We start from the raw sequence: 25,728 nt of genomic DNA on the forward strand, positions 1-25,728 counted from the left end.
ATGTTCATGAAGCACAGACGGGTTGTATAAAATATCCAATAATAATAAAAGTCATCTCGCGGTGTAAATGTGTAAAATTCCCTTTAAATAAAACTACATGAAAATATTTCACAATTTCAAGGTTCATTTTTGATGCAGTTAAAGTCTGTAAGAGCTCCATTGGCACTAAATGGAAGTCTCACATCTTATAACATCTAGAGTATATTGTTTTTACATTGAAGACATAACTAATAGCTATAAAATTGGTATAAAAATGAAATTTTGAGCTTAAAACAAGCTCTAATCAAATTAGGCAAATTGGGTAATCCAGTTCTGTTCACCGGTTAAGTTGTGCAGAGTCTCATGAACCTGCAGACCGTTTCTAATATCCTACAATTGCATAGCTCCACTATACATGTTCAGCTAACGGCTTAAGTGAACAAGCATTTGCCTTCAGTATTTAGACAGCTGAGAAGAGTTGGAGCTGCTGGAAGATTGTAATATCTGAAGCCCTAACAACATAGAGAAAAGATGATGCATCATGTCGTGTTGACTTTGTGAAGTGGTTTCACTTTGTCATTACTGTGCATTTGTTTATTCTTATTGTGCTGAACATTCCTATCTACATCCTGCATCCTCACACAGCATTTGTCACATGCGGTGAGTCACATGTCTCACATTAAAGCTCTGTCTGTTGATGCTTCATATCTGTCAAAGGCTTTAACAATTCCCCAAATTAAAAACTGCCCTGTATTATCCATTAGCTCCGAAACAGACCCAAACCAATTATCGGATTATTACTTCAGCCAAGGAGGACGACTAGCCTCATGAAAACTCAGTGGTGTAGCATGGGCCAAAGAAGAACCCATTTGATTTTGGAGTGAATCAGAATCATGAATTCAGTTGGGAGTAAATTCATTTTAGTTAAAATGGATTTTAAAAAGATGCCATTGACAAATATAAAGCAAAACAGTGTGAACACACAGAAAAGTCTTGAATCTCTTAATACAATCATAATTCTCACAAACAATCCTGTGACAACATTGCAAGAGCTGGGTACCTAGATCATCAGTAAAGTCAAGGAGTAAACCTGAGTTTTACTAAAAAAGCACTTTATTATTTAGCAGGTTTTCTCTTTTTCAGAATGGAATGATATGAAAGATCTTAAGTTGAGAGTCCGTCTCCTTTGGAGATGAAAAAAAATTGAAGGCAAAATGAATAAAAGCAGACATTTTAAAAACTCAAAATGAGTCGAAAGTGCTCAGTCCCAGCCCAGCTTTGTTGCGGGCACGTGGGAAAGAAGGCCTGGCTCAGACTGCTCCAGGTCTGGGCAAAAGCCAACTGCAGACCAGGATTACATTTCTTGCCAAATTATCATTGGCAACACATGAGGAGGGCGCTGCTTTTAAAAATAAAAAAAAATAAAAGCGCCAACCTTCTACAGTAGAGATCAAAGAGAATCATCAGCAGCATCCTCAAACTCCAATTACTCAACAATACAAAGTGTGTTGTTCCTTCCCATTACTTTGAATAGGCGGAGCAAAGCTGGATTGGAGAAGGAGTGTTGGGCAAAGTGGTCAGCACAGGCAGTCCTTGAAGATCATAGTTGATGTGTGGAGTGGTTCAAGCAGTCATTGTGCTATAGCTTGATGGTGCCAGTCGGCAGGCTACTATTACACAGTCTGTAGTAGCGAAGGTCATTCACCAGCCGCTGCACACTTTGAGTGAACGAAGGCAAGTCCTTGAAAAAGAAGAGAAAAGTTGAACAGTAATTCACAGGAGTTGACTGTTTAGAGTGTCGAAAAGAAGAAAACATTCACCACATACCAAACGTGTTCAAAATCAACATTTAAATGAAAGTTACGAATATAACTACGGTTCTATGAATCCTGGATGGCCGCTGAAGGTAGCGCTTAGCCTTGATTTCTGGTGGTCAGTAGGGATGAAACACAACCGTACATGCGTACATGATAGTAGATGTTATCCCCAGTATGTCACCATCAATTAGGAATAGGAGACTTGAGACTCTAAGAGAATATAATACATGTACCATATGTTTAGAAATAACTTTGTTCAGTGAGTTTGAAATTGAAATGAAGTATAATTCATTTTTATTCTGTTAATGTCTTTTTTTTTTTATAGAAATGTCACCGTTTAGGAAGGTTGTTTTAAGTTGCATTAAATTGCCTTTTCTGTATTGTTTTTAAAATAATTTGACATTTTGGCCACCAAAAATGTAGTGGCTTGGTGGCCCGTGGGGGACAGTGCTTTACAATATTAGCGTCTATACCAGTTGAAGCTCTCTGGCTAAGGTTACGTTGAGTGGGACTGTGATTCTCCTTCTCTTGATAGTGTGAATTCATTATGTATTTTTGTAAATTTGGGGACGGACCAAATTTTGTTTTTTGGGTCTTGAGAAAAACGATGTTGGGCAAAATGTAATTCTTACCCGTTCAAGCTTGAAGTTGCGTGCGAGAACAGCTCGTTGGCTGGTGTCTACACCCTGACAGCCATTGAGGAACTCTGGCATGAAGGCAGAGTAGAAGGCATCAAAGTCGACAGAGGCCATGTTGTAAATAGCAAGGGTGATTTCCTCCTGGAGAAGATCATGACTTTTGTGGAGAAGGACCTGCAGCAGCACGTTGATGAAGTGGAAGAGCATCGAGGTCCGGAAAAGCTTCTAAAAGCACAATAATACCAAAGTAAGGACAATGGAGTCTATATATGGGTTAAAAGCACTGGAGCACTCAGTCAATCACAGTGTGTGGATGAGGGAACACATGTTGTCTTAATTACAGGTGAGTCCTTTCATCAAGAGTTTTTTCTATTACTGCTACTAATTTGAAAATGAGTCAATCACTCCGTTCTGTGACATGCTTCACCTCTAGAAACAAAGATACTGACAAAAGCTCAACGTACTCTGTGATACAACTTGTGCTTGCTGTTGAGTGACTCCAAATAGGAGAGATTCTGCTTGAAGATGTGGATGTCAGGCTGCAGGAACGACTGTCCAAAAGCCTGGAAAATACATTTTTAGCACAAGTCAGGAAATGTAGATGAGAGAGATTTAAAAATTACTTTATCCATTAGCTAATTATACAGTATAATTTCATATAAACTCAAACAAAGACCAAAGCCTGGATTTTATTCTTCCATTACAAAGGCGACATGCATACACAAACCTGCATGGCAGCTGTGAACTGGGCCTCATTCTCCATGGTATCTTCAGAAGCTCCTCTTTGGACACTTGTTAAGACTGACGTTTTAAAAAAGTACCTCCAGTTTTGGTGAAGTATTTGGTATAGCAACTCAAACATCTCTGCCTTGACGTCTGGGGAAGACCGCTATTAAAGACAAGAGAGTGAACGGCCATCTGTTATCCAGGAAACGTGATGAATGCATTATAAATTAGATCACTGTTAAGCACCTGATAATTTTAAGACTTCTTAAATTATCCGATTTGACATTGATGTCTCAATTCCACACAAATTATTAATTTTGATTGTTTTTTGTAATACAGATACTAAGGTGTACACCAACTGACCTCTGCCACAACCGGGTAAACCTGTTCCATGCACAGAGAGAGGATGCTGGGTAGGAAGGGCTTGAAAGCTTGACCGGGCTCTTGAACCACCACCTGCAGGATTTTCAGGAACTTCTGGACCACTTTACACCCTGCACTGCCCTCTTGCAAAATACTGGCTGCCAGCTGTTCCCTGAAGAACATACAAGTGACATTACATTAATTAGTGTTTAGTGTTAGTGTGACATTTAAACCATTGTCCGCCTAGACAGGGTGTAATACTACTCTGACTATAACTAATAAAAGTAGCTATTGCTTGTGAAAAATATTGTAATTTAAAAGTTTCTTTTTAACCTGGTGAACATGCCGAGGAAAGTCTGGATGATCTGTCCTGTGAAGGCAACACCCATCTGGACTCGCAACGCCTGCAACAGCGTTAAGAAGAAGGCCAACATCTCATCCGTCACATCTGGAAAAGAGAAACGATCAATTAAAAAACCTGGCCAGTCATACAAACTTTTGTCACAGAGTTTGTTGAAGTCTTCAGGATAAAAAAAACACTTAGATTGCTCAAAATAGTACCAAACCTCTGCAGTAACATGATAACAGTCCCTACACGACATAGTTAGCGAACCTGGAGTTTATTAAAAAAGACTGTTTTACAGTCTGTGCCTTACCAGTAGGTCAATGTTGACAGGTAGTCCATACAAATCGATAACTGAATGCACTGGAGTTCAGTTCAAGGAAGAACGTTTTTAATAAACTCTGGTTCTCTAACTACGTAGTTAGTGCTTTGTTTTATGTGTATGCTACTTGCTATTTTTATCAATATTATTGGTTAAAAAAATGCAGTTTTGGATGCAATCAGCCCCCCCCAAAAGCTAATCAGTGTTAGGGCATTCTCATGGTTGATCAACGAAAAAAACTGTCTCAATGGTTTTATTTGATGTATTTTCATGCCGAAAAAGACCAGACTTACACTTAAATCCTATATAGTCAAAACAGCTATCTATGATTTCTATGTAAACAGAGTATGGTTTTGTAATGAACCTAGCAAGAGCTCTTCTTAAAAGTGATATCCTAATTTTTTCTTTTTCGTGACTTTGGCATTGCTTTGCTGATGAAAGACGGGTCTATAGTAAGGAAATTAAAGATACAAACAAAGAGAACCAAGCTGATGTTTGCACAATACAGATTCCTATATTTAAAACAAACCTATTTGTTATGCTATTTAAGTAGTTGAATCTACCAGTTGCTACAGCAGAGAGGGTGTGGATCTGAAATTTTGTTTCATGTGACATTAGCATCATGCATGTATGAGTAGAAACTCTAGATGAATAGCAAAACTGTGGATGAGAGACACTGACCTTGCTGCTGAATAAATACTGGGAAAAGACTGAGGGACACTTGGACAGACTCCTGAAGACTCTGGTAACAGATCTGACGTGATTTTGTGGATTCTCCAGATATGCTGTCCACGATGTCTCTGAGCACAGGCAGCGTCTGCTGTATCACTGCTTTCACTGGAGTAGAACATATTCAGAGAAATCAATTAGACCAGGACAAAGAATGACAGGGTGTAAAAAGGGCTGTTGGTGCAATTTTAAAGACTAATGAAGACTAACAAAACAAAAGAAAGAAAGAATACTGACTGTTATCCAGATCGGGTTGCCGTGGAGTATTGTTCACTGTCCCTCTTATTCCCTTATATTCTCGAGTGAGAGCTGCCAGTAGGCTGGCATGGTTGCTGGAGCGTGTTTGCCACTGCTGCTCATTCTCTGGTAAATTCGGCCACGGGAGCAGAAGCATGTTGGACAAAGCTCTACACACCAACATGTGAGCCTGTATGCACACACAAAAGAGTAATTACTTCATGTATGGAGGACATTTTAAGAACTTTAAACTTTGAAAAAAAATAAGGTCAGATCAAAAAAGATAGGGATTTCCAGTTATCCATCTCATAAACTATGAAAGTCCTGGACAGTGTGTTGTGGGTAATTAATTGTTGAATTAAAATTTAGAACTGAACCGATACTAACAGAAGAGTATGTAGTTAATAAAGGTCCCCTCTCAACAAACTCACAGCTTTCGCCCACCGTAGCAATCTTCAAGGAAAACAATATCATATAACTTGCTGCCCATTGATGAGTTACAGACATTGCTTCAGCTATGTATCGATGTGGTGGTATATGAAAAATTCAAACGGGAATCCTGTTCATCCAGAATAGAGCTCAGCACTACTATGAAGGTAAACTCACTTTCACAAATGGATAGATCCATTAAAAAATTAGGTCATACTCATAACATATTATATGCAAAACAAAAGCAACAAACATTTACCTCTTGGGGAAGTCTGCGGGTCTGATTCTCTGTGGTAATGAGGTTGAAGATGTTGCGAACAGCTGGCAAAGTGACCAAGAACACAGGCCGCACTGTAGAGGTTATGGAAACCATCAGATGGCATGCTGACAGCAGCAACTTGTCAGGTACCTGGAGATAAAGACAGTATAAGTGTTAAAAGAACCATCTGGTAACAATACTATTGGCTCTTTTTTCTCAGCCCAACCATAAACATCTTCCTCTACCATTTTTCTGAATATTTGCTTGCATTTAAAAGGAGTTTTAAAAATAACGCAGTACTATCACAGCTAATTAGTCAGTTATGCACTGATGTGAATGGATGAAATTGCACCATTTTATTAGAATAACTCAAGGGGGAATATTAAGGAGGGCTTCTTTTTGTAATAAATAAACACAAAAAGAAGTTCATGTGAATATAAGCTAGAGGTTTTAGGTGTTGGTTAATAGTTCCCATATTACAGTTCCTCCTTAATGAACTACTGTGTGAACAAGAACCCAAGATTGTTTTTAGTATCCATGTACTTTGATATATTTGACCAATACTCAGCATTAATGTCTTTATTGATCCAAATAAGATATTCTGCTTACATCCCATTTAAGCATACGTATAAGGGGATCTACCTTTTCTCTGATGAGTGGGCTACTGGCATCTACTGTTGATGTGATGAGGTTCATGAACTGGCTCTGGTTTTGACTGTGGACCTCACTGTAGAACTGTGCAAGCCAATGTGAGTAGGCTTGCAAAGCAGCAAGGGACTGAGCATGTCTGTAATAAAAAAAACAACACCACACACCCAAAGTCAAAATGTGATGACACAATGAACTCAAGAAAACATACATGCTTCTTTTTACACAGCTTAACCTTATCTGTTCCAAATTTAATTTACAATGTCATTGGTAGTATTCATTTAATACGTATGACAGCCCAGACGCTGGGCCTAAATTCTGTAGAGGGCCTAAATTCACACAAGCAGTCTGTTCACACACTCAGTTCCCTTATTATTTTGTCAGCGATTCCACAAAGAGCATTTCATAACTGGGCAGTGTAGTCTTGTAAATTGTAACTGAAACTTTTATAAACTATTGTTCTTATATACAAGTAGTGTGACACCCATGTCAAGTGGTTGGGTTGTGCTTCAAACGTGATACTCACACATCAGTGAGGTCTGGCTTGAGCACAGAAGGCACGGCGGTCTCCAGGTCGTAAAGGCTGGTCTGAGAGCCGTAGCAAGTCACTTCCACCAACCTAGAAAAAAGAAACACATGGTTTATTGTGATGTTTTGCAATTTAAAAACACCACCACTTACCATTTGTAAAAGCACAACAATACATACTCATACATAAAAATCCCCCCTCACAGTATAGTGGTTTTCCCACTAGAATTAACTTAATAAAATCCTTGCACTGAATATCAAGTACAAGTCACTCACCAATATCAAGTGTAATGTACTTGTCCTTCAGTGTAACAATATGAAGAAATTGAGTAAATGTCACTAATCTCTGTTCAACTTATAATTTATATTTATCTAAATTAATTAAGTAAAGTCTATAAAGTTTTTCATAGAAAGGAAATTGTTGTTAAAGGTAGATTTTGGTACTTTTATTTAAAAAAATTCAGTTAATTAGTTGTATAAATTCTAAGTAACACAATCCTGTTTTTTGGACTGCAATGATGCTTAAGATTAGTATTTTCATCACAGCCAGCACATCGCTGTCTAAGGACAGCTGATATCAAGACAGTAACATAGACACATACACACAGTAATATATCATGTTTATGTTTTTTTTACTATTCCAAAAAGTCAGTTTATTCAGTGTATATAATAAAATGAATTATTATTATTATATAAAAAGAATGCCAAAACAGAAACTAATCAACTTAAGAGTGAGTTAAGATTTGATAATATTGACTTTAGAATGTGCAGTATTAAAAACATGTTCAAACATAAATATGACCTCATGATGTGCGCCTGAGGATAATTATTTTACGCTTTGAAAGAGTTTTCGAGCACTGACCTCTCCACCACTGCCAAGGCGTCACTGAAACGTGCAGCAAAAACTTCCCCGATGAAATGCTCAGCCAAGCGTCCGACAGCTTGAAGTAGGGAGCTGAGGTCCCTGAGAGAACAGTGAAGTCGACGGCAATCATTCTCTGCAGAGATATTAAGCCTCCGACCTGAAAGAAGGATACAACGATAGGTAATCGAAACAGTTCACTATATTGAAATAATATCACCCGATGTGAATGTAGTTATAAAACAAGAAATACTTACTTGTGTTAGTGGTGACAATAAACTGCTGCAAACCCAGGTATACGTCCAAATTATCTTGGAGGACTGGAAACTTGAGAGAGAAAAGAGGAATAAGGAGGAGGCTGCCACTGACTGGGATAAATCACCATATAATGGTACTGGATTTATACATGATGCTTATGCTATAGCAAGTTCCTTGATGTGATTTACTTAAGAAATTAAATTAAATTGTACTACTCCAGTCAAGTCCAATTGAAGATGCCTAAAGACTGTACAGAATATCAAGGTGACACCAACAATGTTTTCTTACCAAAGTAGAGAATGCATGGGATGGGAGAAGCTCCATCACCTTGGCAACCACCTCCAGACTCTGACGCAGATACCTTTGCCACTCTGTCTGTTGCTATGGTTACAATGAAGGAGAATAATCAGATTTTGAAGTGATGATATAGGCTTTTATACAACAGTTATCTCCGACAAAGTAATGTGATTGGACAAGAGGCATTCATGAGTGCTGATATACACTACGTAAATGTGCGTAAATGGACAAATTATCTCATGTGGGTTATCCATTTGAGTTTAATCATGTAAACACCATATCCCGTTTTCAGAAACCTGGATAAGCCCTAATAAACGAAACTGGATATGATGTGTGTGTGTGTGTGTGTGTGTGTGTGTGTGTGTGTGTGTGTGTGTGTGTGTGTGTATGTGTGTGTGTGTGTGTGTGTGTGTCTGCCGAGGAAGAAAGAGTCGGGGGATGAACTCACAGCAGAAAGCTGTAGTTGGTGATCAGAGCAGAGAAGAAATTAGGAATAAAGTTGTAAATTGGTAGTAAATGTAGAGTGTAGTGTTTCATATGTCCTGTCGCTGGTTTGTTTCTGTAAACACAGCGCCTGCACAAATCGAACGCAGTAATCGGGACATGTTGTTAACATGATTAACTCATAAATGGGATATTCATGTCCATGTAAATGCACTCGATGCCTAAATAAACAAGCAAATCCTAATCTGTTGTCACTTATTTCTGTTAACTTATAAATCGTGCTTAGTAGAACTGTTGTATAAAAGCAATATGACACTTGAGGTCGTGATGGTATACTGAACCTCATAATATAATACACTTATTATAGAGATCCACAGGACATAAAGCATTAAACAAAAATGTGCAACTGAAAGAAATATATCAAAATTGTTCTTACATCATCATCCAGAGTCTCATCATCCAGCTCTTCTAACTGGGCCTGATTGTACCTGAACTGGATGCGATTAAGGACTTCCCTTAACAGAAGAACTAAGGCATCTTTGTACCTGTCCAATCATACACAAATATATTAAAAAAAGAACATTTTAAACAAAAGCAAAAACAACTTAACAATACATCTGGTATGTTATACACATTTGTCCCTATATTTTATATGGTTGCTTTCATTTGAGATTGAGTGATTATTTCGATATCACTTGGAGTTGAAGTCTGAGCAACTTACCTATTTAGAACACTTTCTCTGTCAGGGAGTCTGCTTTTGATTTTGGTTGTTAAAAAATCCAAAAAGACACTCCATATATCCAAACAGGCAAAGTAACCTTCATGGGTAGGCTGTGAAACCAAGTTTTTGTAATCTGTCAGAACACATTCTTGCAGGAAAAGCTGTAGAAATCAATAACTTGCTGTACTGCAAAAGCAAATGACCGCCTGCCGCAATTCTCATTACCTGGTTGAAGGTGTACTTGAAAAGCAGGCCAAGAAATTCTACAATTGGAAACTGAGGACTGGACTCAATCCGCCTCAAGTGAACACTGACAAACAGGCGCAGAAAATCTGTGAACTTTTCCAAGTAGCTGCAAGTTGAAAGAGAAAACATTAACCACACAAAACATTTAAGTCACCTTAAACATCTTGCACTCAGTATGGTCTATGCTGGCCGATAATTGTGACAGGAAATCGTTAAAACAATGACGATACCAGTACCAATGGAATGCTTTCATTCACATACCAGTAACCATCTTGTGAATGGTAGCTTTAAGTTGCAAAAAATGGTACCACCAGTCCTCAAATACATCATGCTCAATTTCTGCACACCACAGACTGTATGGGCTGTAGCTGCTGCAGTAGTGAGCAGCAAACACTAAATCAGGCAGTGGTGGAGAAGGGTGAAATGGCCATGTGAGTGCAGGTCTCTAAAGCAGAGAAAGTTCTTAATTTGGTTGGGTGGCGAGTGGATTATTTAAAGGTATACACGGATTCAAATGACTAATGAGCTGATCCGCACATCTCTTTTGCGGTTATGGCCCGAGCAAAATCATATGAAGAGTCTTCTTTTTTAGGATATGGGTACAAAAAGGATCAAATACAGGAACCGTTTGAATGGAGAAGTTTCAGTTCTACTTGGTGTTGGGTTATTTTGGGTACCAATACCCGGCCCTATCGATAATAATAGGTCTGGACTTTTCAGGTCCTACTTTCCATCTTGACAAGGGGCAGTGACAATGGGGACTGCGTATCTGCACTTACATATATAGTAAACTGAAAAAGTTTTAAAGTTTGTTGTACAGTTTGTAAGCAAAGGCAGAAAGAACAGATCACAATGACGCATGTGATGGAGCTGGTGTAAAGAGCAGTATTGATGAAAACAAAGGCCTTTTTGAGAGATGGACTTCTAAGACATACCACAGTGCAACTACTGACTGCAAATTAGCTTTGAGGGCAAAAAAAAGTATATGACCAGTTACAGACCTCATGGTGAAATTATCATGGTAGAATAAACTCTAGTGCCATACCTCTCATCAAGTTCCTGTAGGCGGTTCTTGACTGTATGAGCGTTATTCTCTCGTGTCAGCCTCTGCAGGAGAAAGAAGGTCTGCTGGAACATGCGCAGCAAGTACTCCTCAAAATCCATTGGCACACAGTTCTTTGACACAAGCTCATTGACACAGGTCATAGCGAGTACACCAAGCCGGGCACGATCCACCTTGTTGCCCTCACTCTGCTGTCCGTTTCGCCCACCTCCATTTGATGTTGGTGGCATTGTCCCAGGGTTAAGCTGACCATTAGAAGAGGAGGAGTTTGAGGAGATGAAGGGTCCCGTCTTGGCCTTTGTCCGAAGATCACAACCAAACCTTGCAAAATGAAAAATGGATGCCAGCAGGGTGGGTGTGATGCTTGTGGACAGGGGGATCCAGCTGAACAGGTGAGCCAAACACTCCAAAACGAGACAACAGAGCTGCTGACTCTCATTGTCCAATGTGGCCATGGGCTGGCAAAGCAGCTTTGAGTACTGGCTGCCCTGAAACAAACTGCCCAGCAATTCCACTAATAGATTGAAGAGAAAAAAAACACAATCTGGTTAACACACAACAACAAAAACGGTCGATAAAACGCTTGCTGTCATCAATCTTAGGAACAAGCGACTACTAACTATTGCATGATTATCACCACATTACCAGCGAGTCTTTCCAGTTTTATGTAACTAAAGGCCAATTCACTCACCACTTTCCCCTGAGGTGGGTGAAGGAGGTGGGGTGGAGGCTATGACACTATGCTTGTCCCAATAGGTCTCCAGAATACCTGAAAAACAAGAAGTGACGAGAACCCAATTATCCACACATACTGAAGGTTTCCCACAAAAACATTGGTTCTGATTGGCAGCCTGACATATTTTTATCTTTAGTCCATAATTAACCATAACTAGATAGTGCTATAAATTAAACACTACTTCTTGCCTGAAACATGTTATTTTGCTTATATACTGAAAAATGCACTACCATTGAGCTACCAGAAACTCCCTCTCAAAAAATAAAAAATAAAAATTGATTTACATTAGGGCATCACTTTGCACAAAGTATTAAGGTTGTTCTCACCTGTCAACAGTCCAAGCACTGTCGGTACCTGCTCCAGCAGCAGTTTACGCAGCTCATCTTTCCTGGCGACACTCAGGTCTTCTCGAGGACACGCAAGCTCCTCTGAAGTGGTTTTCAACATCATCAACCCCAAAGGAGCCAGAGCTGGAGACTGGATCAACTGCAGTTCAAAAACAGATTGACAAACAAAAGCTCTATCAATAAAGATAAATATTTCTGAATTTTGCCTCAGCAAGACCATTACGACCATTTCGGCTGCTATCTAATACAATTATATAATACATTGCCTGCAAACAGCAAAGACCTTTTTCATTACTGTGCTCTGGAGCAAAATTCCAACCTATAGTAGCTTCAACCTTCAGGCAAATATTACAATCTTGTAGGGATAATTATAATAAAAACGAACATTTAGCAATTTTTTTGTGGGTCATAACGTAGCTTCTGCACTTGTTCACATCCAGCCACATCCTCATAACATACAATGAATACTTAGTTTTCTGTGTACAAAAAAGAAAAAGATCTAACTAAAATGTGTTTGTCTATTTTTAAGTATGTCTGTCATTTTAGTTTTGAGTGTTCATATGATCGACTTCACACTTGGTGGATGTATTGCTGAGGACCAAGGAAGTGCAGTGTTGAGCGCAAGCTCTTGAGAGCTACGTGACATATTTATAGGGCTGCCCGTGTGTGTGTGTGTGTGTGTATATATATATATATATATATATATATATATATATATATATATATATACTGATACTGATCGCTCTAAATGAAGACCACTGGTGGACCAAGAAAATCCTTGGTTGGGGGCAGCCCTACATATTTATTAGTAATACGTTACTACCGCCAGAAGTAGGGTATTGAGAGGGGACCCCTATTAACTGGTATGCCAGCAAATGGCATGCTGGGTACAGCTCACTATCAATTGCTTGCTGCTAATCGGCCCGTTCTAGACAGGTACGTTTTGAACGGCCACTGCACAAGTATCTAGACTAAATTGTTCCAAATGTACAGAATTGAATTAAAAAATAAAGTCAATCTGAAATGCAGTTTGAATAAATTTGACAGATAAGCAACAGATAAAAGAGAGGTACACTTTCTAGAGCATCTTCACATCACCAAAGCACATGTTCAGAGTTGCACAAGCTGTTTTTTTTTTATTTTGTTGTAACGTTGTACAACCCATAAACCACATGTTACTTATGATTAAAACTTGTGCTAAACCTTTCAATAGACATCAGCAGGGCTTACCTGTAGGGTGTTTGTAAAGAAATCATGGTAGAACATTGGCCAGTCCTGGCGACCAATGTCCACAATGACTTTGCACAGTTTGTTACGGATGAAATAGGGCACCGATTTGTGCTGAGCGAGTAGGAGTTTGGGCAGACAGCTGCGAATCTCCATCTTGTCTTGTGAAGCAACACCGATCCACATCTTGTTAACCAGGTTCTGGTAGTAAAAGGGAACAATCAGTTGTTAAAGCTGTGTCTGAAGGAGACTACACATTTTTACTGACAAATGTTTTCTTAAAGTTTTCAATAATCTGTGTAATCAGTATTTCATTTGTGTGATGATTCATTTATCACGACTGAAAAACAATTTTACTAACACAAACTTTACTACAAACATAATGCTGGAAATTAAACACACATATACCAAGTGCCTATAAAAAAATACTTTTCTCTGTGCACTGCCTTATTTTCAAAGCACTGCAAAGATGAAGAAGACTCTAGACAGTACTGGGACCTAAAAATGTAATATCCCACCCACAGGACTTACTTCAAAAACTGTGAGGCTGTACATCATTACGTACTCATTCCGAGTATTGGAGAGAAAGAACAAGCAGTGGCGCCACGCTCCAGTCTGCTGTGCAAAGTTATTCAGCAGCTCTTCTGCAGAAAGAAAAGGAAGTAGGCACGATCTCTTACATGACAATGAAGTAGTTCACTTGCAGACAGTCTGAAAGTACTGCGTCACAACACAGGAAGTGTGTAAAAAATACTTTTAATAGAAAGCATGTGTGTTCAGGTCATAGTGACAACTCAACTTACACTATAGTGTATTGCAGTATACAGTACACTGCATATGGGGATCGAGACTGGCTATCTGTCAACTGCTAAAACAATTTAGGGAGAATATTTAAACACCTTTACCAGAATATTTAAACACCTTTACCATTTGACAAATCTATATTCAAAGATACTTTTTTATATCAAAGAACAAGATGAGATACACAAAGTGATCTATTTCTACTTTGAATTAAACAAGCCTTCAAACTACAAGACCATGTGAAATTAAACTGATTGATCAAAGTTTTTCCAACTAAATTTCACACTTCATTGCTTTACAGATGGGTCATTTGTTGGTTCCATTACAAAGCTGCTGGGTGGAAATACACAACTGAAAATAACTTGGGTCTAATGTGTAGTAGTAGGTATAATAAAAATGCCACACAAACCTATTTCTCTCTTTCGCTCATTGGTTGTGCAGCTGTGAAAGAATTCAGTCATAAGGCTCTCCAGTGCACGCAGTGATTCCTCCTCTGAAGCCTAGTGGACAATAAAAAAGGTAAAGTCAAGTCAAAAAGCACATTTAAACATGTATCTGTCTGTTTATTGGATACAACTGAGTGGTGTGCTTGTCGTGCGGAACATGCATGCACAGCAGATGCCCAAACTGAAGACAATCATAAGACACCCATCCTCACAGTGAAAAGAAAAATGCATCACCATTTAAATGTCTTGCTCATTTATGCATTTAATGTTTGTACAAGTTATATCCATGAATTTATGAACAAAGAAGGCCGGAATGCCTGTGCAACTTCAGCTTCAACTGGAGGCTGCTTAAAGGGGAGATCTTTACAACGTATCTTTACATGTCCATGCCTGCACATAGCTATAGTGGGTCACTGCACACGCATCAAAGAGTTTTATGTACGTTTTTTGACACAGTCTCATGACAATATAGGCTAATTAGTTCACACAGATTGGAAATTATACATTTCTCAACTGCAATCTGACTTGCTCATACAGTTCAGCATTGATGATGGCATGAGACGCCCAGTCTTGGTCATACAAGTCAAATCAAAAGCTGCCATTAAAACAATTTCGATCAATTGTAATACCACGCTTTGGCAGTCGAAGGGACTTGGGCCCTGCCTTAGCATAAACAAGATAGCAAAATTGAGATTTTTAAAGAGCAGCCCTTTAAAGGGCAGGCAGGTCTGAATTCCTCAAATAAGCCACAACTTGCCGAGGCTCAACGCTCAACTCACAACAAATATTCGGTTTTGCAAGATGGGCGTCTTGCCCCGTGAAATGGCTTTAACGTCAACGAGCTGTCACATCCCGTGAAATACCTGGCCTCTCACAAACCGTTATATGGATTAACAGACACCGGGGAACGTAATGCATACAATCACACACGGTTGACTATTATGCAAATCAATTTAAATACATGTTAAAACATATAATTGGGGTCTTCCTGTTCAAAGAAGCAAGAAGCTCGTGCACACACGTTAGCTGTTAGCAAATAAGACAGGAAGACAATAACTCACGTTAGGTTAGCAACGAGCTTTACATTATACTTACCATGTTTAGGCTGGCTCATATGCTTTCTTCAGTTTTCTTGTTCTCTGATTAATTATAGAAATACACCAACATTAGCGCTCTAGCTTAGCCAATTCTGTGGCTAACGTTAGCTGAGGTGTTGCTGGCTAACGTAACCGCACAGGGGGCTCATCGTGGTCGATATACTCCTCTCACACACACACGACTAACGTTAGCTAGCACAAGGCTGGCGTCGTTGACTTTGCTGACAATAACAACGTTTGAGTTAATTTTACCGAATAAAACGCGTGTTCGCTTACCGATCATATATGCTTAAGATTGGTCAGTTAACTGGCTGCATTGTCTTGATAATTACATTAACCGTTACCGTTAAATATAGAAATAGTAGTCACCTGGATGTAACTCCAGTTCTGAGTATGTGCAACGTTTAATTAGCTTTTCTATGTTCAATCGTTTCTAAGCTACAGTTGCTAACATTGCAGCGGGTGGCTAACTCGCGAGCTCTTCTGGAAGGATGAAGCTAACTGTCAAACCTTAGACATGCTTTCTAATGGCTGTTAGCCACGACTATTTTACCTTTTGGAAAGAATATGCACACTTAAGTTAAACATCTGTAATAACGCTTAATATATAATACTATGCGCGCTTGTTCCTGCTATTCCCTTTCTCAACAGGGCGGCTCAAGAGTACAGCTAGCCCGCTGCTGACTGGTGTACAAGGTTTGCTGGGCTTCGCAACTTCCTCTTTTGCTGTAAAAGTCAACCAAACCAATCAGCTTGTATCAAGTCAGTCACAATAATAAAAGCACGATATCTCCTCTTATATATGTTAAAAACCACACATTGGGAAGGGAGAATAAGTAAAGACAAAGTGTCTTTAATAACAGTGTATCGGTGTGCAAATATGTTTTAAAAATAAAGAGCAATGATTCATAAATGACAGAAAATCAGCTTACTCAAAAGGTATTTTACATGTTATAAATTCTAAGGCAGGGGTCTTTTTAGTCCAAGGACCCCTTAGCTGAAAGAGAGATGAAGCAGGAGCCCCCTACTAAAATATTGTATTAAATTCAGTTGCATGTTAAATTGGGCCTAACAGCATGGGGGGGCCTAAAGCCTATACACAGTTTTTTTTATTGCACATACAATACTATTACAATGATCATAATTAACATATTCATGTATTTATACACCAAATTAATGTGGCAAATTAAGTGTTCAGCACATGGTGCAAGAAAAAACGTCAATTTATAGCCCATGTATATATTAGAGCAATTACTTTATAGAAGAAACTATCACAGCAAGATAAATAAAAACCAAAAATCTGCCACAAACAAACCCAGATAGAAAATATTATCGCTGTATGTACCCTTTAAACACCGTGGAAGTGTTACAACCTGTTTGGGAGATTGGGGGAAACACACTAGCCACTTTTGAAGTCAAGAGCCTGAAGAGCCACCCTTGCTGAGATGTTGTACATATAGAAAACTAGCTGTACAATGGAATTCAACATTTCCTTTAACGTTGTCTAATTGCATGTAGGCATGAACAATAAATATCAAGTAATATAAATAATGACTAATACTCAATATACACTTAGAACATTAAATAACCTTCAATTGTGCAGCATATACACAGCAGTAGAATGCTGATATACAACATTTATAAGATCGTTCAACCCCTGCCCTTCTTGAGGCAAAGGTGTGACAGAAACCCTTGCTCAGGAATTTCTGGTTTAAAAATGGTTCAAACTTTGCTCACAACAAATTAAAAAATCCATCTAATCCGAACTGTAGAATAGAGCACTTGTCATTCAATCATTTCAGCGCCACAGTGAAGAGGAAAGCAACAACAGTTAGTGAGAAACATCCGATTGTAGGCATACTTCAAAAAGCACAATTACTGTATATATATATATATATATATATATATTATAGATTCAAAACAAGGGGTGAAATACTAGGTACATCCACATGGCTTCAAGTGGATCCACTATCCTTGGTGAGTTCATTGTTGAGGTTGCTATCCATGACTGGGAGCTTTTACTTTTTCTGCCTTTGTGCTTCCATGTTATATGCCCAGGCTCTGTCCACACCATGTCCCTCAATCCTGCACGGTGTCCAGTCAGGGAAGGGAAAACGACCAGCTACCACTAAAGCGTCATCTGGAAGCTCATTCTGCAACTTCTGCTGCAATAATGAAAGCTAGGAACACAGAAGCACAATTTAAAAAAAATGACAATGCAATACCCTAACATAAAATGTACCCATAATAATGCATCTGAATGCAACAGCACCTCCACCCTGAGGTGACAGATTCTTCCTAGATTGTTTTCTGGTTTTAGAAATTTAAAAAATGTAGTAAGGTTGTGGTTCCTTTTAACAACTTGCAGCCACCAGCACTGAAACGGTATTGCAAACAACTGAGAAGCAAGTTCTCAGAGTGGAAGAACATCAAGATGGTAAAATGTTTAAAAAAACAAGTAAAAAACATTGCAACAATGCAACCGGGAATAAGGGCTTCCTGTTTCAAGACAGAGACAAGAGTTTGTGTAATACCTACCGTATATGTGACTCACCACTCCTCATCTCAACTGGCTTTTAATGAGCTCACTTTCATTGTTTCTTTATTTCTGTATTATTTGCTCGGCTGTATCCTCCATTAATGGTCTTTCTTTCAGTTTATAGGAACATACAGGTACGTTATATTACTCACCACGCTAGGAGCCAAAAACACTGTGATATTCTTGCATTCTGTCAAGTCGACCTGTGATGAGATACAACACAGGTGGTAAATGGGCAGCTTTATTAACAGTTCAGCTTTAAATAACATTAATAAAGAAATCACATGCAAAAAAAACCCAACAATGTATTTTTAGAATTCAAATGGCAAGAATAAAGCAAAAGAAGGACGGACAACCTGGACCACATGGAAAAACGTATGTGTATTATTCATGAAGAAGTTTGGTCAAATCACATTTTCGTTTGCTAATAAGAAACTGTTTTGTCAGCAATTTAGATGGAGGGAGTCTGTGTTAACCAATTTTTTTTCCAAAAACAATAATATTGTGTCATCTCAATAGCAAAACCTAAGTGTAGCAACTGTTTGCAAATTTGAACAGGAGTGTTAATAATGCCATAATACAAGTGATAAATGTCAAACCTTCCACAGATCTTCACGTCGGTACGACACTTTTTTATGATGGCCTGCTCTCCATGCATGAAAGCGGGCCAGGCGAACAAGATAGGGGTTGAGCTCATAACCAACAGCAGGAGAGAAACCCCGCCGATGGGCTTCCAAGACCTTGAGGGTGAAAAATGACCACAGTCAAAACACATTGTTCACCATTGCAAGAAAAAGGAGACAAATATCTTGCTTCTACTTACAATGCGTCCATCACCAGATCCCAAATCCACAAGTCCTCCCTTTCGACCTCTCAGCAATGTCATTACATGATCTACTTGAGCTTTGCTGGCAGGAATGTACGGGACCTGGAAGACATTATAAAGAGCTTCTGATAAAGAGTTGCTACAAGATGAGTTACATCAGTAGTTATTCAAAATAACCAGACCATACCTGTAGCTTCAAGGGGACTTTTCTGAAGCCTGGCTGGAGGATTCCCACCCACATAGCATATACAGCAAGCCCAGTGCCAGCAGCTATCTGAGCAACACCCCATCCTCCAAGGTTCCTGTCCTTGAGCTCAGCAAAGACCTGGTCTGGTGCATCATCATCCATTCCTGCATTAAATGTATAGAGTAGGCTTAATAATGTTGGGGAATATACCAAAACCCACAGGGAAAGGGTATTGTGTAATTTCTTCTTTTTGTTTATGAAAAAAGTATATTCTGTGGCACAGGGACCTCGAAAGATCAATATCTATAATGCAGACTACCTAAATGTATTATTACATATGTCCCATGTTTATTTTTGCTTGACTTGTTTTCCTCCACTTTGTTTACAGGCGTTTTCCCCTTCTACACCAAAACAGTTTTACAGACCATGGATGTAATTTTGATAAATGAGTTGGTGCAACTTCTTCAACTGAAGGATGTAGGCCTACTACATAGTTAGTGAATGAGCCCTTTAGACAACGTTACATATGGCCGCCCCATATTGGTATACTGCAGTAACATTAGGTGGTCAGAATGTATTCATCTCAAGAGTATATGTATGTATATCCATATATTTAATTATTAAAATTTGGTTTAAGCCAATAAATGTAGCCTATTCTTGAAATGTAATTACTTTGCGTTACTTTTCTGCAGTGGTGGAAATAACTATGTACATTTACTCAAGTACTGTATTTAAGTACAATTTTGAGGTACTTTGAGTAATTCAATTTTATATCACAATCATACTCCACTACATTTCAGAGGAAATATTGTGCTTTTTTTTACTACACTAGATTTATTTGGTAACTTCACATCTTCTGATTATTAGTTCAAAATATTAACAAATGGGATACATTGTTATGGATGAAGTTACACAGCGGTATGTAAAGTAAATTAAATTAGCCCCACCTGTATCAGCTGCAACATTTGGTATTTACAGTATAAGTTATTATACTCTAATAATATTCTGAAACATGCACATCTGCATTATAAGTACTTTTATTTGTTGAGTTAATTACATTTCCGTGCCATTCCTTTTGTACTTGTACTTAAGTAAACACTCGTAAACGACTTGTTCCGTCGCTGCGGTTGTGTGCAGCAGGTTGAGGGTCAGACAGTTATGACGCTGTCTGATGAGAATACACACCGACACATTCATCGACAGCAACATGAACACACACACGGTAAAAAGTTATTAACAACGGTACTTGTAGTAAAGCGATAAACAAGTTAATAGCTCTTTGACCTGTAGTAGTGCGTGCGGACACGTTAGCCCGCTGGACCGGTCCGTCAGTGAAATATTCCGTATATCCATGAGCCACTTCCATCCGTTCCGGGAAGGTGACGCAGACATTTCCAGGGACTTCCTTACTACAGTAGATCACGGTTGCTGCGATTTGCTCCCTGGTACTTTTATGGGTAGTGTATTACTATGCCGTCCGGTCCATGCAATGGCTTTCCTGTTCCTTTTCGCCTGTTTTATATGTTTACTATTCGCCTTAAAAAAAGGGTTAATCACATTTTGTGTTAATCCCCAGGTTAAAATACAATTGTTGGTCCATAAGAGCAGTCATTTTTATTTGAAATATAACATATATACATTACAATTTAAAATATTTTTTTAGAAAAAATCAAAACAATGTGTAAGGAATAAAGAACTTTTACAAAACTGAATGCCCAATACAAATGGCATCTGAACACTTGCAAAAAAAAGTGTCTGAAGTCAACTGTCAGTTGCTGTCGTCGGCATCATCACTGATGATCCCCTGCAGGTTGGCCCAGTCTGTTGCTCTCCTGCGCCCTCTGTGTGTGTTGTTTTCCTCATCACTATCAGAGCCGGAGCCCAGAGTACGCAGATATGGAGAGGATGGAGGGTCCTGTTGTTCCTGCCATGCTAAGGCTGCTCTGCGTTTAGGTCGACCTGAAAAAAGTATCCACATTAGTGAGTCTCAATCAATTTCAGTTTTTGCAAGAGCAATAAAAGAATATAATTGACTGAATGAATCTCTTCAAAATTATAGACAATGTTGCAACAATAACATAATAGGTGCACCTTTTGATCCAACAAGGATATAAATCACACCTTTATCTTCCATGTCTTTTTTGAATATAAAAGCAGGGAGAGGTGCCACTGCTTAAGTATTAAAAATGCTCAATCCACAGAGAAATTCACAAACTGTGCCTTTAAACAAGCCATCAGGCGTTATGACCAAACAGATAAAACTGTACTCTTTGGGGAGGAGGCTTAAAAACAGGCGCTAAATGGAGCTTTCATATTGATGGTAAATACAGGTATATTTAGACAGAAAGAATGACAGAAAGAATGTGTTTTTTGAACATTGAAGCGTGTAAACATGTTCTAGTAACAACCCAAAATAATGAGCTTAATTTCTCCCCTTTAATTGAAGAATTTTTTTCAGTGCTAACTATTTTTTTTTTTACATCAAGTGAGCATACACATCACATTAATGACGTTAGCATAAATACTATGATAATTGCCAAGCACAATGCATTTATACTGGTTTGGTTTTCTGAAACTCAAACTGAAGATAACAGACAGCAGAATGATGTACTTTCCTTTCCCAGTGAATCATTGTAATAAACTGTTTGGCTACCTGGAATACTTAAAATCACACAGTCTAATGTGTAGAAAGAAAGAAGACAGTTACCTTTTGTGGCAATGATGTTACTGACATCAAGATCGGCTAGTTCCTTTGTTTCCTCTCTTTTCATTCTGACTGTTTTGCATTTCTTAAGAGATGGCTGACCTGTGTGAAAAAAAACAAAACAACAACATACATGCATCAGTATTTTAACCTATTGTTCCCTGAGTTAATCAATTCAGTCAATTATGAACAACAAAAAATGATGGTGTTTACAAATGTACGAATATCACACTGCAGCTCTCCTGGCGACACTGCAGAAGATGGCATGTAAAAAATATATATATAAAAAAAGTAGCAGAAGAATGTGCGGTTAAAAGGCAAATATATTCCCACTGACCATGAACACCAAGATCTTCCAGCTCTTTCTTCAGAACAGCCACCTGGGAGCGAACAGATCGACAGCCATCGAGGAGCTTCTTGTAATTCGGCCTCAGACCACAGAGAGAAATGTAGCGCTTGAGCCTCACAACGGCTTTGTGGATTTCCTGCTGGATGAATCAGAGGACAGACATGTTGTGAAGAGAAGATGCATTAACCATCCATTTTATTTTCCTCATTCCTCTTACACTTTGTCTCTCGGCGCCACACAAAGCACTGAGGGCGATCAAAGGAATTTACTCAACATGAAGAGTCAGCACAAAGGGGTGGACACTTACAGACTTAATAAAAACATATTCTATTCTTATTCTGATTGATAACAATAACCAACATAGTCTCACATTGCTGCCTGTGGCACTCTTCTTTTTTCTCTCATCTTGTTTCACAGTTTTCTTCTTTTTATCATCTTTTGCATTCTCTTTTTCACTATGCTGCTCATCATCCAATGAGGGGAGTGATGATGAATCTGAGTCTCGGTCACTATCCTTCGTCTCCACCAAGACTTTTTCTTCTGCATAACACAACAAAAAGTGACATCCAGTCATAAAGAAATGTGAAGTGAATAAACATATGTATGGGATCAGAATCAGAAATACTTTCATAATCCCAGGGGGAAATTATTTTGCAAGTATAAAGTTTTCAGTCACCCTTTTCGCTGTCATCCGAGGAGCCATTGCCGTTGATGGTGTCACTCTTTTCTGACTTGCTATCCGTTTCATTCTCCTCATCACTCGGTGGCGTTTTCTTTCCTTTACTTGTACTGCTGCTTCTTGTCTCTTTGTTCTTTCTAGCATTTGCTCTCTTTATCACAATTTCTTCAGAACTGTCATCACTGTTGCTCTCATTCCCCTTTTTTTCTGACTCATCAATTTCATCATCTGTTGAGTCTTCACTGTTTTCCCGCTGTTTACTAATTCCGTTTGTCTTTTGCTGGGGTTTTTTCACCTCTTGTTCTTCATCCTCAGATTCAGATTTAATTGGCTCTTCCCCTTCACTCTCCTCACTTCCTGTTTTGCAGTCCTTGTTGTCCTCCGATTCTGTCATTAACCACACAAGAGAAAATAATTAAAGGTTTGCAATTGAGCAACAAAACTCCCTGAACAAATATGACATGGTAGGATTAATGTAGGTGCTGAGAGAGTTAGATTATCTGAAATAATCAATACTACTATACTAATCAATGCAATGTTTAAAAGACAAATGCCAAACATTTGTTGCTTTTAGCTTATCAAATAATTTTAATTTTTGAATTTAACTGTAGACTGAACATATGGGGGATTTGGACAGTTGGTTGAATAAAATAAGACCTTTTTCAGACCAAACGATCACGACAATCTTCTGCAAATTAATTGATATTGAAAATAATCATTACTTGCAATCCTAGTCCTACTGTTTATGATGGACTAATGAGATGCTGATATACAATCAGGTGCAGTTTGGGTCAGTGTCTTGTCCAAGGACACTTCGATATGTGAACAGGAGGAGTCGGGGGTTGAGCCCACTGATCCTCTGATCAGTGGATGACCTGCTCTACCTATTGAGCCACAGCTGTGAGTAACTGCAAAATGGAACATGCTATAAATGATCAAAACTACAGGCATCTAAATGCATTTCATATATAAAACGATTATAAACTACCTGATGATGAGCTCATCTGACGACGGGATTTCTTTGCCCTGGATTCATCATCATGATCTTTTCTCCCACTTTTCACCTCATCATTTTCCTTTTCTCTCTTCCTTTTGTTTTGGGGCTTTGTGGTCTCCACCTCACTTCCATTGTCATCATTTTCCTAGCAGGAAAGAGATTGACGATGATGACAGTATTACTTACAGCACTTAAAATATAAAACACTAAAAACTTAGAACAAGTAAATTCAGTCCAGGAAGAAGTCAGGTACCTGCATTTTCACCAGTTCCTCTTGAACCACCCGTTTCATGAAAGTCTTGGCCTCTGGATTTAATGATTCACATCGCACATGTGCCAGATATCGTCTTTTTAAAATTCTTATGGTCAGTGTGCTGGAAAAAGACATCAGAAAGAAAATCTATGATGTGTGAGGGAGGAGGTATACTGAATGGCTGATTTGAAACAGATGAATACTACACTGAAGAGTGACTATCAAATGCAAAGTTGATGTAACTATTATTTTGGTATTTCTTCACAACGGCTGTGTCAAATATTGACTCAACTAGGGCGGCGGGTTTCAGCATTGTGTTTAACTCTGGAACATATAAGAAAAATAATGTATGTCTTGAATGTTTTCAATAAAATGTGGGGGAAAAAACCAACATAGACCATGGGGTGATTGACTGATTTCAATGTACTTTAACTATATGTATAGATCCGCCATCCATTTGAAAGTTAGGTCAGACTGAAACTGCTGGAAACGGCAGTTGCAGTGCGCATGCGTTATTGGCTTGTTTTTGGTTTCGCAGCCTTCTTCCATTAGCCTTGGAGTTACCTTGATGGTAAACGGCGCATTAAAGTTAAACCAACTGCAATGTTGGCGTTAAATACGGAAAATGTAGCTTCGTTGAGGAGTTAAATGGCCATTCAATAGCAATGTTGTTTAAACAGGTATACATAATTGTGTAACGTTACTTCCCTTAGCATGTCAACACCAAAGTACTCTCACACATACTCAAACAATCAAAATGTAACATTACAGGCCTTTGGACTTTCGGTACAAACAGGACTTGATAAAAAAGTGTTTGAATGCTGCAACAATACCTGAGGTCTGGCCCATCACGGAGTTGACCACACACAAACTTACGGATGCCTGCTTTCTCCTTCTCGGACGCCTTCATTTTAAGCGACGGTGGTTTCTTTTTGGCGGCTCTGGGACCTCCGGAAGTCACTGGAAGTGACGTCTGACCGGCGCCACGCCCTTTCAAAATACAAGATATAAGTGATGTACTTGAATTCAGTGTGTGCATTGGCCCTTGTAACCTGCTGTGAACCAGCAGTGTGAATTAATCTGAATTTTTATACAATCTATACAGGGGGAGGAAGCTTATCTTCCCATAAATTGTCACCAGAAAAAAACAAACTAGACGAAACTAGACGCTCATTGGATAAATGCTGGGCTTTGTCCCACCCATCGGACGCTCAGCTTCTGCATGATGGTTGGATGAGCTGCCTGAGATGGAATCCTTTTTTGATTGACAGCTAAACGAGCGAATCAGCGACCTTGAAGAATAAATATCCACCGGAGCATTTTCCAAGTCTTTTATTCAGTTGTTCTGAACTGATCCAGAGACGTTACAGATCCCTGACTCTGTTCTGTCACTCTGAGGTTTCTTTCCCCAACGAGCGGCGGCCGCTGTGGAGCTTCTCCCCCGTCACGATCACTCACACTCACAGGCGGTCACATTTCACAGTAGCCTGGCGCAGCAGCTCCAGCTGGGCCAAGGCCGTTTAAGCAGCCTAGCTCTGCTGGCCATTGTGAGGACACTGGTCAAGTCCCTGGAAAAGACGCCTAGTTGGTACGACAAGGTCACAGATAATTTTCTTGAAAAGGGATGAAAT

General features: G+C 38.9%; 2 protein-coding genes across 3 annotated transcripts; both read right to left on the bottom strand.

Moving 5' to 3' along the window:
- Positions 1-1,039: 1,039 nt before the first annotated feature.
- xpo6 (exportin 6) lies at positions 1,040-16,203 on the bottom strand. 2 transcript variants are annotated; one of them, XM_083930717.1, is made up of 25 exons: positions 16,117-16,162; positions 15,562-15,605; positions 14,430-14,520; positions 13,751-13,863; positions 13,223-13,420; positions 11,972-12,131; positions 11,601-11,678; positions 10,892-11,423; positions 9,826-9,952; positions 9,601-9,710; positions 9,316-9,424; positions 8,427-8,519; positions 8,138-8,207; positions 7,881-8,040; positions 7,017-7,109; positions 6,485-6,629; positions 5,843-5,992; positions 5,155-5,344; positions 4,870-5,025; positions 3,857-3,971; positions 3,524-3,695; positions 3,162-3,323; positions 2,899-2,997; positions 2,429-2,659; positions 1,040-1,720 (listed from the first exon to the last, which is right to left on the bottom strand). In XM_083930717.1, the coding sequence occupies exons 2-25, from the start codon at positions 15,562-15,564 to the stop codon at positions 1,619-1,621; spliced, it is 3,459 nt and encodes a 1,152-aa protein (XP_083786843.1). In that variant the 5' UTR covers positions 15,565-15,605; positions 16,117-16,162; the 3' UTR covers positions 1,040-1,618. The 2 variants fall into 2 exon arrangements, with proteins under 2 accessions (XP_083786843.1, XP_083786842.1); XM_083930716.1 differs by having other exon boundaries at positions 15,562-16,203.
- Positions 16,204-16,482: 279 nt separating this feature from the next.
- antkmt (adenine nucleotide translocase lysine methyltransferase) lies at positions 16,483-25,037 on the bottom strand. Its single transcript, XM_083931229.1, has 14 exons — positions 24,931-25,037; positions 24,098-24,218; positions 23,836-23,989; positions 22,845-23,234; positions 22,539-22,708; positions 22,157-22,307; positions 21,823-21,921; positions 20,892-21,074; positions 20,400-20,543; positions 19,116-19,279; positions 18,926-19,030; positions 18,702-18,842; positions 18,255-18,305; positions 16,483-17,743 (listed from the first exon to the last, which is right to left on the bottom strand). The coding sequence occupies exons 1-14, from the start codon at positions 25,005-25,007 to the stop codon at positions 17,582-17,584; spliced, it is 2,112 nt and encodes a 703-aa protein (XP_083787355.1). The 5' UTR covers positions 25,008-25,037; the 3' UTR covers positions 16,483-17,581.
- Positions 25,038-25,728: the final 691 nt, after the last annotated feature.

Source organism: Echiichthys vipera (genome assembly GCF_963691815.1).
Source record: "Echiichthys vipera genome assembly, chromosome: 17".
Classification (NCBI taxonomy): Eukaryota; Metazoa; Chordata; class Actinopteri; order Perciformes; family Trachinidae; genus Echiichthys; species Echiichthys vipera.

Excerpts from the sequence above, each read along its gene's own strand:
- xpo6 (XM_083930716.1), bottom strand. Across the intron at positions 12,132-13,222 it reads TCTTTACAAACACCCTACAG|TTGATCCAGTCTCCAGCTCT; the intron begins GTAAGCCCTGCT and ends TTTGAACTGCAG. Across the intron at positions 3,696-3,856 it reads TTCCTCGGCATGTTCACCAG|GGAACAGCTGGCAGCCAGTA; the intron begins GTTAAAAAGAAA and ends TATGTTCTTCAG.
- antkmt (XM_083931229.1), bottom strand. The coding sequence starts at position 25,007 with ATGAAGGCGTCCGAGAAGGAGAAAGCAGGCATCCGTAAGTTTGTGTGT. Across the intron at positions 23,990-24,097 it reads AGGAACTGGTGAAAATGCAG|GAAAATGATGACAATGGAAG; the intron begins GTACCTGACTTC and ends CTTTCCTGCTAG. Across the intron at positions 23,235-23,835 it reads TCAGATGAGCTCATCATCAG|AATCGGAGGACAACAAGGAC; the intron begins GTAGTTTATAAT and ends GGTTAATGACAG.